Below are 18,714 nucleotides of genomic sequence, written 5' to 3' on the forward strand. Positions count from 1 at the left end.
GCTTTTGAAATGTCCTGCCATCTTCTGTACAAACCAGGACTGTAAAATTTTCAAAACTATGCAAGCAAATCATACCTGGGCTTTCTAGAGTTAAAAGTAGAGTTAAATGGGATAGCAGCTACTTTAAAGCCTGTCTGTTTTAAAAGGGATATAAAGTTGGCAGAGTTTGACAGCTTCTGCGTTGCAATCTCAATCTCAAGGACAAACTCCAGCGGGACTCTGGCACGTCTTGCCAGTGTCTTGTGTATTTCTCAGTGAACAGGCTTTAACAGTAAAATCCACAATAGTCTCTAATGTTCAATACATTCCAGGAGTTATATTATGATTTTGTGTTGTACATTGATTTTTGGGTGAACCCACTATAACCTCAATGTCTCAATGTTTCCTCTGTCTACTTCAGCTAGTGGTCTCCCAGAATTTCTTTTGATAGTCAACGGTCAACATGCATGGACTTGTTGTATTCAGCTGCTGGTTTGGCATGCAGGTGGAGAGTGACAGCAATATGGCCCTGGTGATAGCATCGGAAGAGGGCAAAATATTCCATTTGAGAAAAGGTGGGAGGTGCCCTTTACTGACAACACAACCTGTAATGAAGCAGCATTGCATTCTGGTCTGTTTCTTTCTGCTGTAGTGGACAAAGTGGACTGTGTGCCTCCTCAACAGTGGGTTTCTCCCTGTGTCACTGCTGAACATCAGTGCAAAGAGTGCTTTGATTGTGAGGGACTGACACCAAAATCTGAATGTGACATAATGTTGTGTATCTCTGGTCAACAAATTCGACAGGCTACTTATGGAGCCAGAATGGAAAATACATAATAGTAATTATAAGTTGATTCTTTAATATTTTATAAATCCATTTTATTTATGTTGCATTTGCCTGTCTGTAAAAATGTGTCGTCAGAAGTGAATTAAAACTTTACTCTGGGTTTGCAGCCTGCCGGCACTTTAGTCTCTAACTGCTGGACCAAGCCGGACTCACTCTGTCATGGAATCACGGTCTCGTGTTTTTCAATGCAGTGTGATGGAATTCCAATAATCACACTGAGCGGATAAGACAGAAAACCTTGACCCACAAGGCAGTGTTGAAATGTGAAATGTCAAAGTAGCGTGCAAGTGCAGCCTTAGCAGTTAGGTGGCCTAAACCCTACAAACAGTCGTATGTAGGCCAGGGAGGGAAGCCGTCCCATGCTGCGTGGCTTAGTTTTTTTTTTCCTAGTTAGCTCTGTTTACACCGTCAACTCCCACCAATGCAAAGGAGGTTAGGAGGGAGGATTTTGGGATGCTCTTTCCCTCCTTCACGCATGATTAACCACAAACTGTGTAAAAACAAACAGAATCATGTTGAATCAACAACGTGGCCTTGAGTCCATGTTTTGCTGATGAAAAAGCTGGCAAGCGAGCAGATGTAAATAAACCAAATTGTGAGTTCATCCAGCTGGGGAAAAGGCAATGGTCCAGTTTTACGGTGGGATGTTAGCTGACCAGTGAGCTTCGCTCAGGTTCAAGGGCCAGTTGCGTTGACTTAGAAGTGGAAAATAACTAAGTACTTAACTACAATTTTGCGGGACTGGAACTTTACTTAACTTTTTCTAATTTGTGAGACTATACTTTTACTGCCCTACATTTTTGAGTGAAAACTTTGCATGGCACTACATTTAACTGACAGCTGCATTTACTTGACTTTGCAGAAAAAGCTTTCACATGCAAAACTACAAATTGTATATGGAGCCGACTGAGCTACAACATGAAAATACTTCTTATAGGTTAATGCATTCATAATTTAACACTTTACAGAGGAAGAGCAGATCTGTAATTACTGCGATCTGAATGAAACTGATAATACATTTGGCCATGTGTTTTATTGTACTGTATATCATGGCATGCGCTTAATTTAATGAACAGGTGTTAAAACCTGGGTCTGTGGTGGTTACGTGATGCAGACAGACCTTTAAGAATGGCTCTCTGAACACAAGGTTTTTGCAGCTGCTGATTATCTAGAGAAAGCATGAGATAAGCAAACGAGAACATTCACGTGACATTTATTTTGGCTTATGCAATACAAATATTGCTCAAATGTTTCCTTTTTCCTATGTGTCAACTGTGTTAACTATCAGTTATTGGAAGTGATGGTGATGATGAAGGTTACTTGTGTTTTTGGTGCCTTTAGGGATGGGTTGCAAGACAAGACACAAAAATAAAATTCATTCTTCATAATGACTACTTACTTATTTTTCATGCTCAAATGTGTTTTACTGCTAACACTTCTTTTTTTTTTTTGCATCTCTGCTTTACTTGACAGTCACAGTAGAGAGAAACGGGAAAGGCAGGGGAGAGTGGGGATGACATGCGGCAAATGGCCTGAGGTCAGATTTGAACCCAGGACGCTGCGATCAGGACTCAGCCTTAAAATGTGGTGTGCACTCTTATACGGCAGTGAGCTACCGAGCCACCCCATTACTGCCAACACTTCTATGCTTAATTAAATATTAGCTAAGACACATTTGGAAGGCAGGGCTTTTTACTCATTGTGATTTTTTTTTCCATTTCAAAACATTATTGTTATCTTTACTTAAGTAACAGATTTGAGAAGTTTTTCACGAGGCAGAACTAACATGGCTGACGCCTCCTGTGTGGGACAGCAAGGAGCTGTCACAACTTAAAAGTCTGATGTTTGCCCGGTGAAGCCAAAACCTCAGACCTCACTTTAACACTCTACTTTGACCTGTTTGATTTGACTGTCTGTTGCAAAACTAATGTCAAGACTGGTTTAATATTTATCTAAAAAAAATCATTTAAACATAAAGAGTAAAAAATTAATTACAAATAAATAAATGTAGTAATAAATTAATAAATTCATTAGTACATGTAAAACTGTGTGTACCTTTTTGCATGTGGTCCCACGTTCTGACACATTACCTGTCTACGGAGCAGGCTACAGGCCTGTGGTGCAGGATGGGACACTGAGTGAGTAGGTAGGGGTTCAGTGTCTCGCTCAATGATGCTTCATCAGATTCCATGGCTGCTAAACCTGTGACCTGTCAATTGACACCTGACACCAAATGAAATATCAATGTCCTTTGATATAAGACTGTTGCACAAATATTACAGTGATAGGAAATAAGAAAAGCCATAGTGAATAGAGATACTGTACATCCATACATCAACTTCGAGGATTCTATAAACTCACTCAATACACACAATAGTAGGAATATGTAGTGGATCTTTTAGGGAGTTTTGTCACATAATATTGACTGGTGGTTATCTGGAAACATTTACACCAGTGCAGCACTTCAGGTATGTGCTTATATAATTCTATATCAGTATTCAGACAGGTTAACTGAGTGGGTCAAACGTCGTTCACCTGCTGATGCACAGGTATATAACCAGCCATATAGAGAAAGTGTGTGTGTGTGTGTGTGTGTGTGTGTGTGTGTGTGTGCGCGCGCGCGTGTGGGTGGGTGGGTGTGTGACCATGACACTTTAGAAACGTGGTGGCTCACTGAGGAGTAGCTGCGTCAATGAAACACATTTACCCAAGTGTGTCTTTTTCTCTTCAAAATAAAAGCAAAAAATGGTAATTTGACTTTCAATACCCTGTGATAACCTAGTAATTCATTGGCTTATTACATCTGCCACTGATGTGCTTTATCTGTCGACCACACATTACGGAAATCTAGTTAAATAGGTGTTTCAATCTGCTGACAGACGAGAGAATAAATGTCACAGCCTCAGCCGAAGTAACAAATTCATATTTTATTGTGGAAAAACGAAACCGGAAGTCTTGTTATTAGGTCGAGCTTGACTGTAATTATGTACAACCTGCCCCCGACACTTTCCGTTACACGGCTCAGTCAGGAAAAGAGGTTAAAGTTAGAGTCAAGATTAGGGGTGGGCTAAAGCGTAAGGGACTCACGCATAGTCCAGTCCAGGCTGACCTCTGTCCTACCCCTCCTCCTTTTCCTCTTCTTCCTCCGTTTCAAGTGGGCGGGTGACTAGCATGTCCTTTTTCGTATTGGTGTAAAACAGACAGCCGCTGTACCTCTGGGCGTTGAAGCCGGCCAGCGTTTATAAGCGTCGGGATTCCCCTCAGCGCCTAGAGTGGACTCAGAGGACACACAGCAGGCTCCTCCTGGAGGAACTGTCGTCTTTTTTTCTGCACTACATCCTTCCTTCCAAACCGGTAAGTAACGACACCGAGGCTAAGCAGAGACAAAATGCTTTAGATTTGGAAAACGTAGTGCCGTTCCAGACTTGTGATTGGCTAGGACGCTTTCTGAACTGTTTAAAATAGTCGATAAACGTTCACCTGTAGCCGCATAACGGTACATTTAAGTATTCATGCGCTGACCTAAAAACACCATTCATACCAGAAAGAGAACTACGTAGCTGGCTGCCAGAATCAAGTCAATGAATTATCGTTATTATTAGATTTGTAGCCTATTACTTAGATATTATTGATCAAAATCGGAAAAACACCGTCACTTGACTGCTTAAATGTGAATTTGCCACTCACTGTTCCTTATGAATGGTCTACAAGCTATTTAACTAGTCTTAAGGAGCTATCTTGCTTGGCGGAAAGCATAACTTAATCAATAGGCTATTAATTAAAGGAGTAAAATACTTAATGTGTGTGCTTTAATGTCCTTGAGGATGCATTTCCAGAGCAGGTGAGAGCATTTTAGGATACAGCAGTTTGAGTTCTGTCATCCCAAGCTCCATAGCCTCCGTCTACTGGTTCAATAGAGTGGCCAGCAGCAAAATTCATTGCTCAGAGATAGGATTTCAATACATATGTCTTCTTTAATTGGTGGTTAAGCAGGAGAACTTGTTTAAGCAAAAGCAAACAACTAATCAAACTGATCACAAGGGCTATGAACAACATAACCTTCTCACCATCGGTTAAAACAGTAATAATTCACAACTAATTCTTTTGCTAACAGGGTGAAGACACTTGTGTACAACACTCTACACTATAGCACATATACAATTTGCAAGTCTGATAATTGCATTCAGTTATGGGGTGGGGTGTGTGTGTGTGTGTGTGTGTGTGGGGGGGGGGGGGGGGGGGGGGGGTCATTGTCGCTACAATACTTTGTTGCAAGCAATACTGTTTTATTTGCCTTTGAGCCACAAGTTATTAGTTAGAATTAACCATGTTGTTGTTGTCAGTGGCAGGAATGACGTTCAGAGCCATAAAGAGCTTCAGACTGGAGCTGGATGGGCCGGAAGATGCCGTGTTCTCCAGTGGGGAGGTGGTGTCCGGTCAGGTGGTGCTGGAGCTGCGCTCGGCCATCAGGGTGCAGTCCATGAAGGTGCTGGGGAGGGGCGTGGCCAACGCACACTGGCTAGAGAACCGCAGCGTCGGCATGAACTCCATCTACAACGACTACACCTCCAAGATCACCTACTTCAGGAAAAGGCAGCATCTGATCCGAGGTCAGTTCTTGTTTAATGCAGCGATTGTCTCCTTTTGTGGTTATTTTTTGCCTTTATCAGGCTGGGAACTGAGCACCAGCCAAATGCAGGTGAATATTTTCATGATTTTGCTTTTCAAATATACCGTCTCTAAGGTAACATAAATAATCACCATGATGTTTTGCAAATCAATGTAGTTTTGTTAAAAGCGTATAGCAGTTGTTCAGTGAGGGAGTCAATTGGGACAAAGTGCAGCTGCGAGGCATTGCCAGGAGTTGGTCGGAAAATGCCTGGGAAAAATATATATATAACCATCTGAAATTATAGTAACTCACACAAAATCAAGCTAGAACATTTTATTTTGATCACACTGTATATTATATACTGTAAACAGGAAAATTTGAATTCCTATAATAGGGCCCCTTTAATTGCTGATAAAATAGCAAAAGGCTATAAGGATCTAAATTATGTCTGCAGTACTGAATACTGAGTTTATGATAACTGCAGACTGCGTGCTTTTTTTTTTTTTTTATCTCATATGGTATCACTACCATATTGCCACAAGATTAACCACAGTTGAGTGTTTTGCTGTCACATCCATATAATTACCCTTTTAAAACGTGCTATGGGGTTGTTATATAGCTTTACACCATATACATTGTGCATACACTGCTTTATAATGTGCTGTAAATGTGCTGAGTGTGTCATGTGCCAGCTGTGTCATAGTCTCTGCAGTTTGCACAGTGAAGCCACCTGAGCCCAAAGTGTTTCATGGAAACCTGCAAGAGAGGACGAGCCAGGTTTTGTCAGCCGTGACCAGTCGAGATGCAGCAGCCAGATAACCTAATCCTAGTGTTAAACACAAATCCATTAGGGCTCTGTCCAAATAAACATTACTGAAGCCTTGCATTGTACAGGACACAACACTGCAAAGTGTGAAATTCCCCTGATATGGAAGGCACTTAACAGCTCGTGTGTGTAAAATGTTTAGTTAGACAGGGAGAGAATATAGGCCATTGCAGCTGAGAGTAAATAAATAGTAGACAGTGGTTAATGTTTCATTTGGATGCTCTGTACACAACATGCTTGGTTTGGCTCTCCAAAAGCAGCTCAGGGTGAACTGGGATGAGTGCAGGAAAACTCTCACAAGGGAGCAGAGAGCAGCTCCTGGTGAAAACATGGCATGAATATCCAAGGGAGCTACACAGTAATCTAATCTAAGATGTTTTCCTACCACCTCATTTACCAGTGTATAATTACAACAATTCTATCATATTCTTTCTCTGTACCTTTCTTTATTTCTGTTCATACTCTTGAGTAAAAGGTGCACCATGCAAAATATTCCACATAAAAAACGCACCCTAAATTCCACCTAAATTACAAAGTGAAAGCTGTACTGAAATATGTACACTACTTTTACCATAAAATTTTGTGCATTTTTTCCCAAGACTAGACTATAGACAGTTATCAATAGATGGCTGGTTTGAATTTTAGCACTACAGTATAACAAGTGACGAAATATCCCTTTTATGGTTTAACAATTAATGCAAATTATGGCCTGTGGTGCAACATTCACATTGCACCACCTGCAGTTTTTTTTTTTTTTTTTTTTTTTTTTTTTGATAAAGGTAAAATGTACCTGTATCATTTTTATTGCCCAAGTAATTGTGTTCATGTGACGTGGGAAAGGCAGGCATCCAGGACATCAAAGTCGGCTCCTTTAAAAAAGTCCCATTCCTGCTTTTTTGCCACGAAACCAAGCATGATAGACATGATAGTAAGTAAATAACAACCCAGTTGCCAGAATAAAATGTTGGCATTTTACATTTCTGCAAACCAACAAATGTATTGAAATGTCAATGTTTCTTAACCAAAAATACATTGCATATCAACTTTTAGATGTATAGCCAATTTGGTGGAGCCTGCATCAGCATCATATGAGTGTTAAATTCCAGCTAACAATAGCTCGTTAGCTACTTTAGCCACTTTTGTTTGCTTTGTCAGCATCATTAGCCACCAAACCTACTTGGTTAAGGTTAGGAAATGGTTGTTAAGGTTAGGAAGTGGTTATTATTAAGGTTAGGAAAAGGTTTGTTGTCATGGTTAAGAATAGGAAATGGTTTGTTTTAGTGGTTAAGGTTCAGAAAAGGTCATGGTTAATGTTACGAAATGTTAGTAAAGATTCACTAATATTACCAAGCCAATGTTAACTGAAAACACCTGGGCCTTGATCCCTGGTCTGCAGAAGCAAACTCCTGTTGATTGTGCCATCCACCATCCCAGCTGCCTCCTAACATGCCGCTTTTTGTGCTTTATACCACATCATGACACTTGAATACATGTCATTTCAAGGTGTCCTTGGTTTGGAGAAATATAAGATGCCTACATTTTTAGCTGTTGGTTATACACAAACATATCCACTCTGCTGTGCAACAATCTATTTTGACAAACTTATTAAAAAAAAAAAAACAAAAAAAAAAACTAAATTATGATAGTGGTGAACTACAAACTTGGGATGAAGATGCATATGTGAAGAAAGAGGTTCCAAGTAGGAAATTTGTTTTTCTGATCTATCCAATAGCACATGATTACACGTGTGCATGTGTGTACACTGGCAGGTAAACAGGTTTGCATATATAAAGAATTTGACCTCATAAAAATAACAAAAGTAGTACATGCACACGTAAAAAGCAGAAATTTAGAAGGTGTTTTTCAGTTTTTACAAGGTGACAGGACCGCTGTTTGCCTTTTATTTGGGATGATGTCTGCGGTGAGCGGCAGAGGCGTGAGTGCAAGACAAGGGAGGAAGGCAGCTGCTGCTCAGCCCCACTGAGAAGGGTTGGGGGTTGGTTTTAAAAAATGCAGCCTCTGTCGCCAAGACAACCAGGAAAAACAACACGTGCCCCTCTTGGCCCCGCCCCCCTTCACCATGCAGCCTGCTGCCTCAGTCTGTTCTTTGTGCACTCCCATAAACATGTCACTTACAGCTGTGTCTTATATTCTGCTGATTTTATCATTTTCATTCTTAGTTACAGTCCTCTAAAGTTTTCTTAGTCTGGATTTTAAGAGTTTTAGTGTCACATGGTGGTCTAAATGATATTTCACAGACTTTCTCTATGCTAACAAGAAGAAAATTCTGGAGAAAACACAAAATATTTGTTTATTTTACCTAAAAATCATCAAATTTAAATATATTTATTATAATTATTAGCACAAAATATAATTTATCAGCAGCTTTAGCCCAACATATTGGTGCTGGCCTTCAAAAACCCACATTGGTTAAATGCTAGAACCTTAATAAAAGTCCCTCAGGCCTCATTTAAACTGGTGTGTGGTGTATGGGGAGGAAATCTCAATTGTAAGGACAAAATTCCAGATAACTTCAAGAATTTGTATTTCCAAACATATGTGGTTTGGCTTTTTTCAGCTAGGTGCTCTAACAGTGTGCAAAAAAATCAGAGGCAATATGTTGACTTTGTCTGCAGTAAATAAATGTTTCCTTGATCCAAAGCCCTGTCTTTCAAAAGAGCCTGGTTAACGTTTAATATATCAGCCAGGCTAAACTTACCGCCCTTCTCTTTTCAAATGGTCAGCCACAGAAAAACCGGACACTGGACAAGACAAAACCATTCACATATTTTACAGTATTCAGCAGAATTTCCAAAGTGAAGGATGCATGGTGATGTTTCCTTTCATTTCACTTTCTCCAACTCACAATGTCTCTTAACTAAACATACTGTGGGTCAAAGCTTCAAAAAGTGATACTTTTAGCATGAAGTACTAACACTAAGATACACTTTCCACAATGAAAGTTTGACTATGTGTGGATTATCAAAGCTTTCATGTTACTGACTTCATTCATTCAGTAAACTGGATGAGAAATATTTTTCCATTTTTTACCCTTGCGTTTTATTTGGTTTAAGTGCCAAATCAGATTAATCAAAGCTTCTTTCTGTTAATGCTGTATGCTCTGGACCTCCTTTTTAAAAAAGGGAAAAACAACTAAATAAATAAATAAATAAATGTGTTTACTGCTTGCCAAAGTGAAAGTGGTTGGTTAGACTCAGTTTACGGGGCCATCTACATAGCATTAGTGCTTATCAGGCAGATCATTCTGTGCAGAGGCCCACATCTTATCAGGGCCAGCTGACACCCGCTCTACCCCTCATCACCAGCAGGTGGTGTGGCAGGCCGTGCTCCACTGAAGGCAGGACATCATCAACATATAAACATGCATGCACTGGACAAAATATACCCCAAGTGATGAAATTTAATCCCATCTGAGAAGATTTGTGCTGTCATTTTGGACTTAATGCAGAGTTACAGAACTACTTATGATAAAAGTGGGAGTGAGTGAAACCTCCCTGTGTATTCGGTCATCAGCACTCTGTGATTCTACCAAGAGTTTTGCAGATATAAGGGTGTTTGCAGTGGTCTTGCATGGCCAGACTTTCTCTTCAAAAGTTCTGTCCATAGTGAAGAGAGCAGCTGGAGCTGAGTCTGTGTTTGCAGCTTCCTGTCTCACACTGACCTGCAGTCCAGCGCATGGCCATGTTGTGTGCAGGCTGTGTTAATAGATCTGCTGGTGTGCAGCTGTCCGTTCCACCTCCTTATGGCCAGACGGTGGCGCTACAGTATTCCCTTCTCAGCCCAGGGAACAAAGGAGTAAACAACTTTGTTTTTCTGAGCCCAGACTGGCAGCTCTGGTATCTGCAGCTGAGGCCTTTTGAAACACAAGAAACCAGAAAAGAGCGCCTGTTTGCTTTGTCTGGTGATCAGACAAGTTTGAAATAAAAAAAAAATGATTTGGCTCCGAGCTGCTTTTGTTTGCGTTGTATGAGAATGATTTCTTTATTTGATAAGAAAATGCTGCATGGGTGATATGATTCATGAAAGTGACCCAGTTGTTGCCCAGGCTTTGTGCTTTGTGAACTCTTTTTTTGAATCTCATTATACAGGGACTTGTAGTTTTCCCTGTTACATCTATCGAGTATGTGTCAGGTAATTCACAGTAGGATGACCACAATTATATATTATAAGGAGATTTGGTTGCATATATTTCATGTTTTAGTGCAAAGCATGCCTGTGGGGGCCAGGCCTCGGGATAGCACATGTTCAACACGACATGCAGGAACTACAGTAAACAGATTTGGTTTGGAGTGAAACTATTTGCTGTGAACTCTGAGAGGATCTCTGCCAGACTGAGGCATGCTCAGTAAGCCTGTTTTCGTCTAAGAACCTGTAACCATCAATCACCAGGCCTGTTTTCCTCCCTGCTGTCTCCACACCCAGACTACATGTTTATGATGTTGCCTTCAGGGTCGGCACGGAAATATGGAAAGCATAAGTTCAGTTCCAACAAAGCAAACAAATACATGCACACAAACGCAAATATGACTGACTTTTGATGACGACTGGGTTGACGCAATGTGACTTTCAGGGGAGAGAATCTAATATCTAATATTTGGCAACAGTATGATTGTAAAATGATCAATGAACTAAGGAGCGTATTCTTTATGAATGAGTAATTTACCTCCTCCCATTTTGCCCAAGAGTTGATGTTTTTGGAGCTGCTGTCAACTCTGACTCCAAGTGGAAGGCTTGCTCAAAATGTGTTACTACTACGAGTTTATAAAACAAGTAAAACAAACCACACCACTGATGCATGTTTTCTGTTTTGCATTCTGCTGCTGCAGCACTAGCTGAAATACAAGTATTCATGTGCCGGCACAGTCAAAGTTGTGTTCTCCATCCCAGGAGCAAAAGTCTGGAGGCTTTTGTTGCTAGCTAAACACTGAATCAACAGATTTCACTGGCTGAAGGCAGAGATAAAGCCTCTGTGGTGTTTGTTTGCAGCCTCTTGGCCCTCCATGCCACATGGTCTGAGACACAGAGGCACAGAGTCTTTTTTTTTTTTTTTTTTTTTTTTTTTTTTTACAATTTGCGAGCAGAAGTCCCTCGAATGCAGCGACGAACTGTGCTTACACTTTCACATTTGGGAAGTCGCAGTTTGGGCGGGCACCTGAAGGCAGCATTATCTCCTACAACCCTCTCCTGAGGCCTTACATAATAAACTCAGAGGCCGCCCCCTTTCTCCGCCTGAAAAAAGGGCCGCAGCCCCTGACTGCACAACAGTTTTGAGTTTCTTAAAAGCGAGGCGAACAAGTCTGACCTGCAGACTGAAGATCCACTTTGACTCACTTTTACCAGACAAGTTGGAAAGCCAAACCGGAGAGGCAACGCTCACTCACTGTTTTAGGAAGGAGGAAACAGCTGCAGAAATGATTTTCGACAAGCTGAAAAAGTTTGACATCGTCTTCGACTCACCGGAGGTGGACAGTCCGCCGGTGTTCAGCAGCGGGGATGTGGTGTCCGGCCGGGTGGTGCTGGAGCTCACGGCCGAAAGCAAGGTGGCCTCGCTGAAGCTGCACGCCGAGGGCTTCGCCAAAGTGCACTGGACCGAGTCCCGGTCCGCAGGCTCCAGCACCGCCTACACGCAAAACTACAGCGATGAAGTGGAGTATCTGAACCGGAGAGAGGTGCTGCTGCAGGCAGGTCAGTACTGCATGGACCCCCCTCCGAAAAGCAGATGGTGCCCGACACCCCCAAAAGATGTCCGGTTTATAAGACTGCATCACTGAAACAGTTTGATGTGAAAAACTTTAAACTGTGGTCCCACCAGCCTCACTCTGTGCAGACATCCAGTCAGTTAAAGGGTGGTTAGGTGAACTTTTTAATGACTAATTGTTTTTCTTTTCCTCTCAGTTAGGAAAAAAGTTTTGTTTTCATCTAGAGCTGTAGATGTGTCCCTGCTTAGGAGACAAGTAACTAAGATCAAAACAAGTTTATTTATCCCCTCTTTGTGTGACTGCCTAGTAAATGAAACAACATTTAAATGGCACTACGACTAATTTTGTGGCTTAGGTTGTTTTCCTCCTATTTGACAAAAGTTTTGATGGTTCTAAGTTGATTTGTTACTTAATTCTTATAACTTTCCTTACTGTGGATGTGGAGAGCAAAACTTGTTATCAAAATAGTCATCCTTTACCCAGTTGTGCAAATGTTTAACATTAGTGAATGAAGTAAAGGTGGAATTTACCTTTTCCTTTTTTTTAGGGGGGGGGGGGCCTTGGTTAGTTTTTTTCTGTGTACTTATTTATTGTTGGCCATGGGTTTCAGACTTTAGTTATTGCAGCCCGGACAGGTTTTGGAACATAAACTTTTAGACAAGAAATGCACAGCAATGTGTTTTGTACTATTTTCCTTGAATTGGGTTATAACCTACATTTAGCATCCAAAAAGCTTAACCCTTTCTTTAAATTACTTTGCGGGTTTATATGGAAACATAGCCTACTTCGTAATTGGTTGAAACACTCAAAACAAACTACTTGACCCATTCAAAGCAAATGACAGAGGACTTTTGGCATGGAAATTATACAGGAGTTTGCAGCTAACACAGTGACAGAAAACAGAAAGCACTCTGACTGTGTTAAATGCTTACACATGCTGCAGGACCTGGGTGGTGGTGGTGGGGAAACAACAGAAAAGTTGAGACGTGCTGTATAATGCAGCTCTACAAGTTCCCAGTGTGCTTGAGGAAAACATGTCAGTCAGCACAATAGGACAGGAACCGCCCCTGTGAGCAAGCACAAGCTGCCATGTGATTGTTTTGCTCCCGAGCTGCAGGACTGCAAGAGCCCAGTGTAACTCTAGAGAGAGGCTGTTTCTGATATTTCACCCGCAACTATTATAAAAAGTTAATCGTCTGTTGACTTTATATAATGATTCAAAGGATAGTATCGATGTTTAAGTTAGTACTGGTAGTGCTGTTCCAGTATTGTTTTCCTCCTTTAGTAGAAGCCATTTGCTGCCATTCATTCTTCTATAGGATGAAAAACCACTCTCACAGAGTGAGAGAATTCATGCCAGTAAACACGAATACATTTTTAGTTTCCTCCTTGTTTCATAATGCTGCATACATTCTTGCACTGTGCTCCCTGTCAGTCACCTGACACCCACAGGCAGAAGCATGTTCGAGAGGAAATCCTCAAAAACATGCCACATTGCTAACTTTGCTGTCACTTCTGTAGTTTTATTTAGGATGTGTTTTTTAGCCAGAAGAAGCAGTTAATTCAAGCATGTTTTACACTGGGAAGGTTTTTATATTAAAAATGACAAAAAAAAATATTACACAGTATAAAATCTATTTACATACTGCCAAGACAAACACAGTTGTAAATGGGCCACAACTGTAAATTAATAACTATTCCTTTTCTATTCTCCTGAAAAACTTACAACCGGTGTGTGACAAAGTGCTTCACAAAGTAGGGAACAGCAAACGACATCAACAAAATTAAGATGTTATTGAAATAAGCAAGAGCCTCAAAGAGCATGTTAGACACCATGAAAGGCAACTGACCAAAAATAGGTTTGATGATGGTTTGTAAACAGGGACTAATTCAGCTGATATGGTCCTTCGGGGAAAAGTTATTTTGTCTTTCCAGCACTTTTCTTTCACATGATTATTCCACAGGTCATGGCAGCACAGAGCTCAGACAGTGTTCCTGACTTTTGACTTCTTTACTATAGGTTGCTTGTAATGTTGGTCTTATAGGAATCTGTTTATTGTGCAGTTGTACTAATTGTAAATCTCTCTGGAGTTAACAAGTGTTGGCTAAATGTCCCACAATAAAAAAAAAAAAAGTCATCAAACCCAGCACCAGAAATCCTAATAAATGAACTGTTCAATCATTTTTTTACCAGGTTATCTTTTTCCTCCTCAGATAATGGTGAGCTGACCACGCTTCCTGCTGGCAAACATGAATTCCCATTCAGCTTCCAGCTGCCGGAGGAGACACTGGTCACATCTTTTGAGGGAAAGCATGGCAGCATCCGCTACTGGGTGAAGGTGAAGCTGCACCGGCCCTGGGCCACTGTCAAGAAGATCAAGAAGGAGTTTACAGTCATTGAGCCCATTGATATCAATACACCGGCCTTACTGGTGAGCAGCACAGCTGATGCCTTCAAACCATCCACAAACACTGTATCATGGCCGTCTCATTATACATCACAATTGTCTGACCACTCTAACGCCCCAGCTCATGTAAACATGTTGTTTTGTCGTTTCTAGGCACCACAGGCTGGAACAAAAGACAAGATGGCGAGGGTGTGGTACCGGAACTTTGGACAGGTGTCTGTGACTGCAAAGATCGACCGCAAAGGTTACACACCAGGTGAGAGTCCAACATGTAGAATCAAAGCTTTGTTAAAATGCTTCACTGCCCTATGTTAACTACAAGGATAAACTGATAAACACTGACTGTATAAAAGACATACCAGTTGCTAACATGCTCTCTTGTTCTTTAGGTGAGGTGATACCCGTCTTTGCCGAGTTCGACAACTCCACCTCCCGATCCGTCGTACCCAAAGCCTACATCACACAAACTCAGACGTTCATTGCCCGTGGCACTATGAAGCAGAAGCGCTCAGTGGTGGCTACACTGTGTGGTGATGTCGTGGGTGCCAGGCGGCGGGAGACATGGCACGGCCGCGCCATCAAGATCCCACCTGTGGGTCCCTCCATCTTGCAGTGCCGCATCATCAAAGTGGAGTACATGCTCAGGGTGAGTTTAGTCTCTGGTTTAATACCTGTGATGTGAGAACACAACAAGAGACTTACAGAAGAATTTGTATTAGTGTCATTCTAAAAGCTCCTCTCCATTCTCCCCTCTCCGTAGGTGTGTGTTGATGTTCCTGGGACATCCAAGCTGTGTCTGGAGCTGCCACTGGTCATGGGCACCATCCCCTTGCACCCATTCGGCAGCCGGACGTCCAGTGTCAGCAGCCAGTACAGTGTCAACCTGGAGTGGCTGCGCATGGCCATCCCTGAGCAGCCTGAGCGTAAGTGTCTTGCAGCACTGTAGTAAATCACGAGTCAGAGACACACAGGCACAGCTTGTCTAAATGTGATGGACGAAAAGAGTCTTTAAACTAGGACAACAAAACACAGCTTTTGTTTTGGCTAGATTCAAGTTGAATTGAATTGACGTCTGGTGCTGAAAAGGCAGTCAATGCTGTGTGGGTTTTGTGTGCAGTATTGATTGAGCGGTGTCCCACAGGGTTCAGTGCTTGGACCTTTGCTGTTCTGTTCTGAATCGGGCCGGCTGACTAATCCTGCCACTTTCCCTGCAGCTCCTCCAGACTACAGTTCTGTGGTAACTGAGGAGGAGGCCCAGCAGTGTAACTCTGTGGCCCCCCGTCCTGCTGAAGATCTGAGTGGGATCCTGGAGCGCCCCCTCATGGCCTTTGTCCAGGAGTTCCGCTTCCGACCCCCGCCAGTGTATAGCGAGGTGAGCAATCACACTGTGGAAGCGTGTTCATCAACACCCACTGTTGAGTTGGTCTGCTTGTTCTGTTTATTGGCAGATATAAAATAGATAGAGCCGGAAGAGAAGAGGGAAGTTTTTAGTTGTATGTATGTGATATATAACACAAGAAAACAATAGGCCTTATGAAATCATCTCGCCTCCAATGAAGCGTAAAAGATCACAGTTGAAAGTTGATAGCAACCACTAAAAAAAACAACTGTAGGTGTAGGCCAAATGTATTAACAGCTCCAGATTTGTAGCTGGAGAAACACTACATTATCTTCCAACATGGTTTTCATCTTTGAATCTCATGTTGTTTTTCCTCTCCCATTATGTCTACAGATTGACCCCAACCCTCAGCCCTTCAACATGAGACCTCGCTGCATGACGTGTTGAACCATGAGCCTTGCCTGAGTGTCGGTTGATGACCTGACCTGAATTACTAAAATGAGTCAAGAGATTGTTCTCTCCTGGATTACCTCTCTCTGATGAAAGGCACCTGGTCTCACCCAGTGCCTTGGAAAGGGACTAGAGCACCACTGAGAGGACGAAAGAGGAGAAGGAGCTCTCAGGAACTGAATGTTGGTGGAGAAGCCACCCTTTTGTTCCTGTCCTCCCCAAGTGATTTTTTGGCTGTGGACGAAGTCAGCCACATACACCTCCCAATCAACGATTCCCTCACAAAAGATCACTTGAAGTTAGTCAGGCGGAGGGTTGAGATGTTGAGATTTTTGACAGTTGAGATTTTTGGACTGTGCAGATGGGTTCAGATATTTAGATAAAAATGCTTCTTGTTAACCTGTACGACGGTTTGTCAAGGGCTCATTTGCACTTGAGCATGTCTCTGAAAGATGTAAAGAAGTGCAACTATTGTCTTAAATACCCAACTCCTAGTTGCCTGCCAACACAGTAGATTTGAAAACCTACATTGCTCCATGTTGTGACTCAGGAGCAGTGCATCTAAGATGATTTCTACTGTTACTCAAACAAATTGTAAGCACATATCTAACGTGTCATGGAGGAGTAGAGAATTTGAGTCGGCGGAGGTAGCTTTGTTTTTAAACTGAATGCACGCAGGTAATATTGTAAAAGGGAAAAATATGTATGCCTTAATTATCTGCAGATGAAGAGAGAGATTGCATGAAGAGATTGTGGGAGGAGTTCTCCCCATAGAGTTGAACTGAATGTATTCTAAGAGAAGCCTAAAGGAAGAAAATGGAGTAAAAGCGGTTGACTTCATTGCATGTGGAGGAATTCCAAGAGAAAAGCTGTTTTTGTATTAATGCAAAGGCCTGTGGCACAAAAGTGACAGCACTGGTTGTTAACTTTGGAACAATGATAGAAGAGGATGAGAAGTTTGTGAAATAAGCTGTACAAGGCTCTTGAATTAGCTTTCCCAGCTGCTAAACAAGCAGAAGAGGAGGAGGAGGAGGAGACTTCTGAGCCATGTGGTCTGAGCGTTTGATGGAAGCCAGATGCCTTGCTGTTGCAGGGTGCTTTCTGACGCTCAGCCAGAACACAGCGCTCAGCTTTACCGTCAAGCCTTAAGCTGGAGATGCCGCTTTGAAATGTACGGACAGAACATTCCAAAAACTGACTTGAGGATTGCTTACAGTTTATCCTCACTTCCAAAAATAGTTAGGAGTATGAATGAAACCTTCAGGGTCAGCGGTGCGACTTCGGTGGCACACGTTGGAAAAACCGAATGTATTTTATACAAATGCAATTGTTGATTCAACAAAGTTGCCAAAGTTTTGTAATTGTTTTTTTCTAATAAAAAGTTAAAATGAATGCTTTGGCTTCTGTGTTTCCTTGACAACCATTTACTTACTGCTTTCTAAGCTATGTGTTTTTGGAAAGGAAATAGCAGAGGGCCTGGTTTGCTGGTTTGTTGTGTGCTGTGGAACGGTACATCTTGTTCAACAGGGACGGTCAGGGCAGAGTTCACTGGAGGAACAAGCCACTCCTCATAGACGATGAATTGAAACACTAATTACAGTCTGAAGTGGTTATGGTGATCATTCTGATGCAGTTGCATAACTGGACTTTTCTGGATTCCTTAAGCAGACAAAATTATTGCTTGATTTCACAACTGAATGTCATATCCACTGCCTTTGATAGATTGATGCGGTCAAGTGTACGGTACACACTTTGTTTACTTGAATATTCAGCAAGAGTTATTTTTTTTCACCACAAGTAAACATGTAACGTAGCAACAAACAGCTCAGTGAAACATACACGGTGTTGCACAAAGCTGTAAACATGGCTCACGCCCAAGCTGAAGAAATTCTCAGGAGGTTAGTCAGTGAAATGTATTAAAGTAGTGGAAAGAATGAATGAAAGATTTCCAGAGACATCCAGCAGAGTTTTTGGCTGGTATAAAGATGTCAATAAAATCTTTCATAAATGTGTTATGATACAAAACAGAAGAAGACAGTTTGTCCCACCAGTACCAAGAAAATGACACTTGATTCAAGAAAATGAGTGTAAGAAGTGAAATTATCACACCCCAATCTGATTTTCTCACTTGTTTAAAGCAAATAGCAATTTAATGCACAATACCAGATGAAAGTTCTTGTTAAGGCCATGGGATGTCATAGAGGGTAAAGCCATGTAAACTCACTTGACCCACCTTTTTTGTCTGCCATTTCTTGATGTCATGGACATTACTGTCAAAGGCATCGTCGCTGTCAAATGTTTTTTCCAAAATGACAGATTTTAGAATCATTGATGATGATTAATTACTGGTAATGTATTCTTTAAGTCCCTGATGTAAGAAAATGCTCACAACCACAAAGGAATATGCACTTTTTTAATTTAATTTTTTTTTTTTTTTACCTGAAATCAAAACTCTCTGGGTTTCTTTAAGGGAAAAGGGGCTTAAAAGTTCTCTTTTTTCTTGAAATGATGTACTGATCTTTGCTTCTCATGG

The 18,714-nt window shown here is 41.5% G+C and overlaps 1 protein-coding gene across 2 annotated transcripts; it reads left to right on the forward strand.

Annotated features, from left to right (window-relative positions):
• The first annotated feature begins 5,169 nt into the window (after positions 1-5,169).
• arrdc2 (arrestin domain containing 2) lies at positions 5,170-17,573 on the forward strand. Of its 2 annotated transcripts, none has more exons than XM_030050056.1 (7): positions 5,170-5,436; positions 14,199-14,416; positions 14,546-14,648; positions 14,782-15,038; positions 15,153-15,315; positions 15,607-15,764; positions 16,125-17,573. In XM_030050056.1, the coding sequence occupies exons 1-7, from the start codon at positions 5,178-5,180 to the stop codon at positions 16,176-16,178; spliced, it is 1,212 nt and encodes a 403-aa protein (XP_029905916.1). In that variant the 5' UTR covers positions 5,170-5,177; the 3' UTR covers positions 16,179-17,573. The 2 variants fall into 2 exon arrangements, with proteins under 2 accessions (XP_029905916.1, XP_029905915.1); XM_030050055.1 differs by lacking the exon at positions 5,170-5,436 and adding an exon at positions 11,521-11,970.
• The last annotated feature ends 1,141 nt before the right edge of the window (positions 17,574-18,714 follow it).

This window comes from Myripristis murdjan, chromosome 4, assembly GCF_902150065.1.
Source record: "Myripristis murdjan chromosome 4, fMyrMur1.1, whole genome shotgun sequence".
Taxonomy (NCBI): Eukaryota; Metazoa; Chordata; class Actinopteri; order Holocentriformes; family Holocentridae; genus Myripristis; species Myripristis murdjan.

Coding starts and splice junctions, on each gene's coding strand:
- arrdc2 (XM_030050055.1), top strand. CDS start 11,697: ATGATTTTCGACAAGCTGAAAAAGTTTGACATCGTCTTCGACTCACCG. Junction 11,971..14,198: donor AGAGGTGCTGCTGCAGGCAG/GTCAGTACTGCA, acceptor TTTCCTCCTCAG/ATAATGGTGAGCTGACCACG. Junction 14,649..14,781: donor CCGCAAAGGTTACACACCAG/GTGAGAGTCCAA, acceptor CTTGTTCTTTAG/GTGAGGTGATACCCGTCTTT.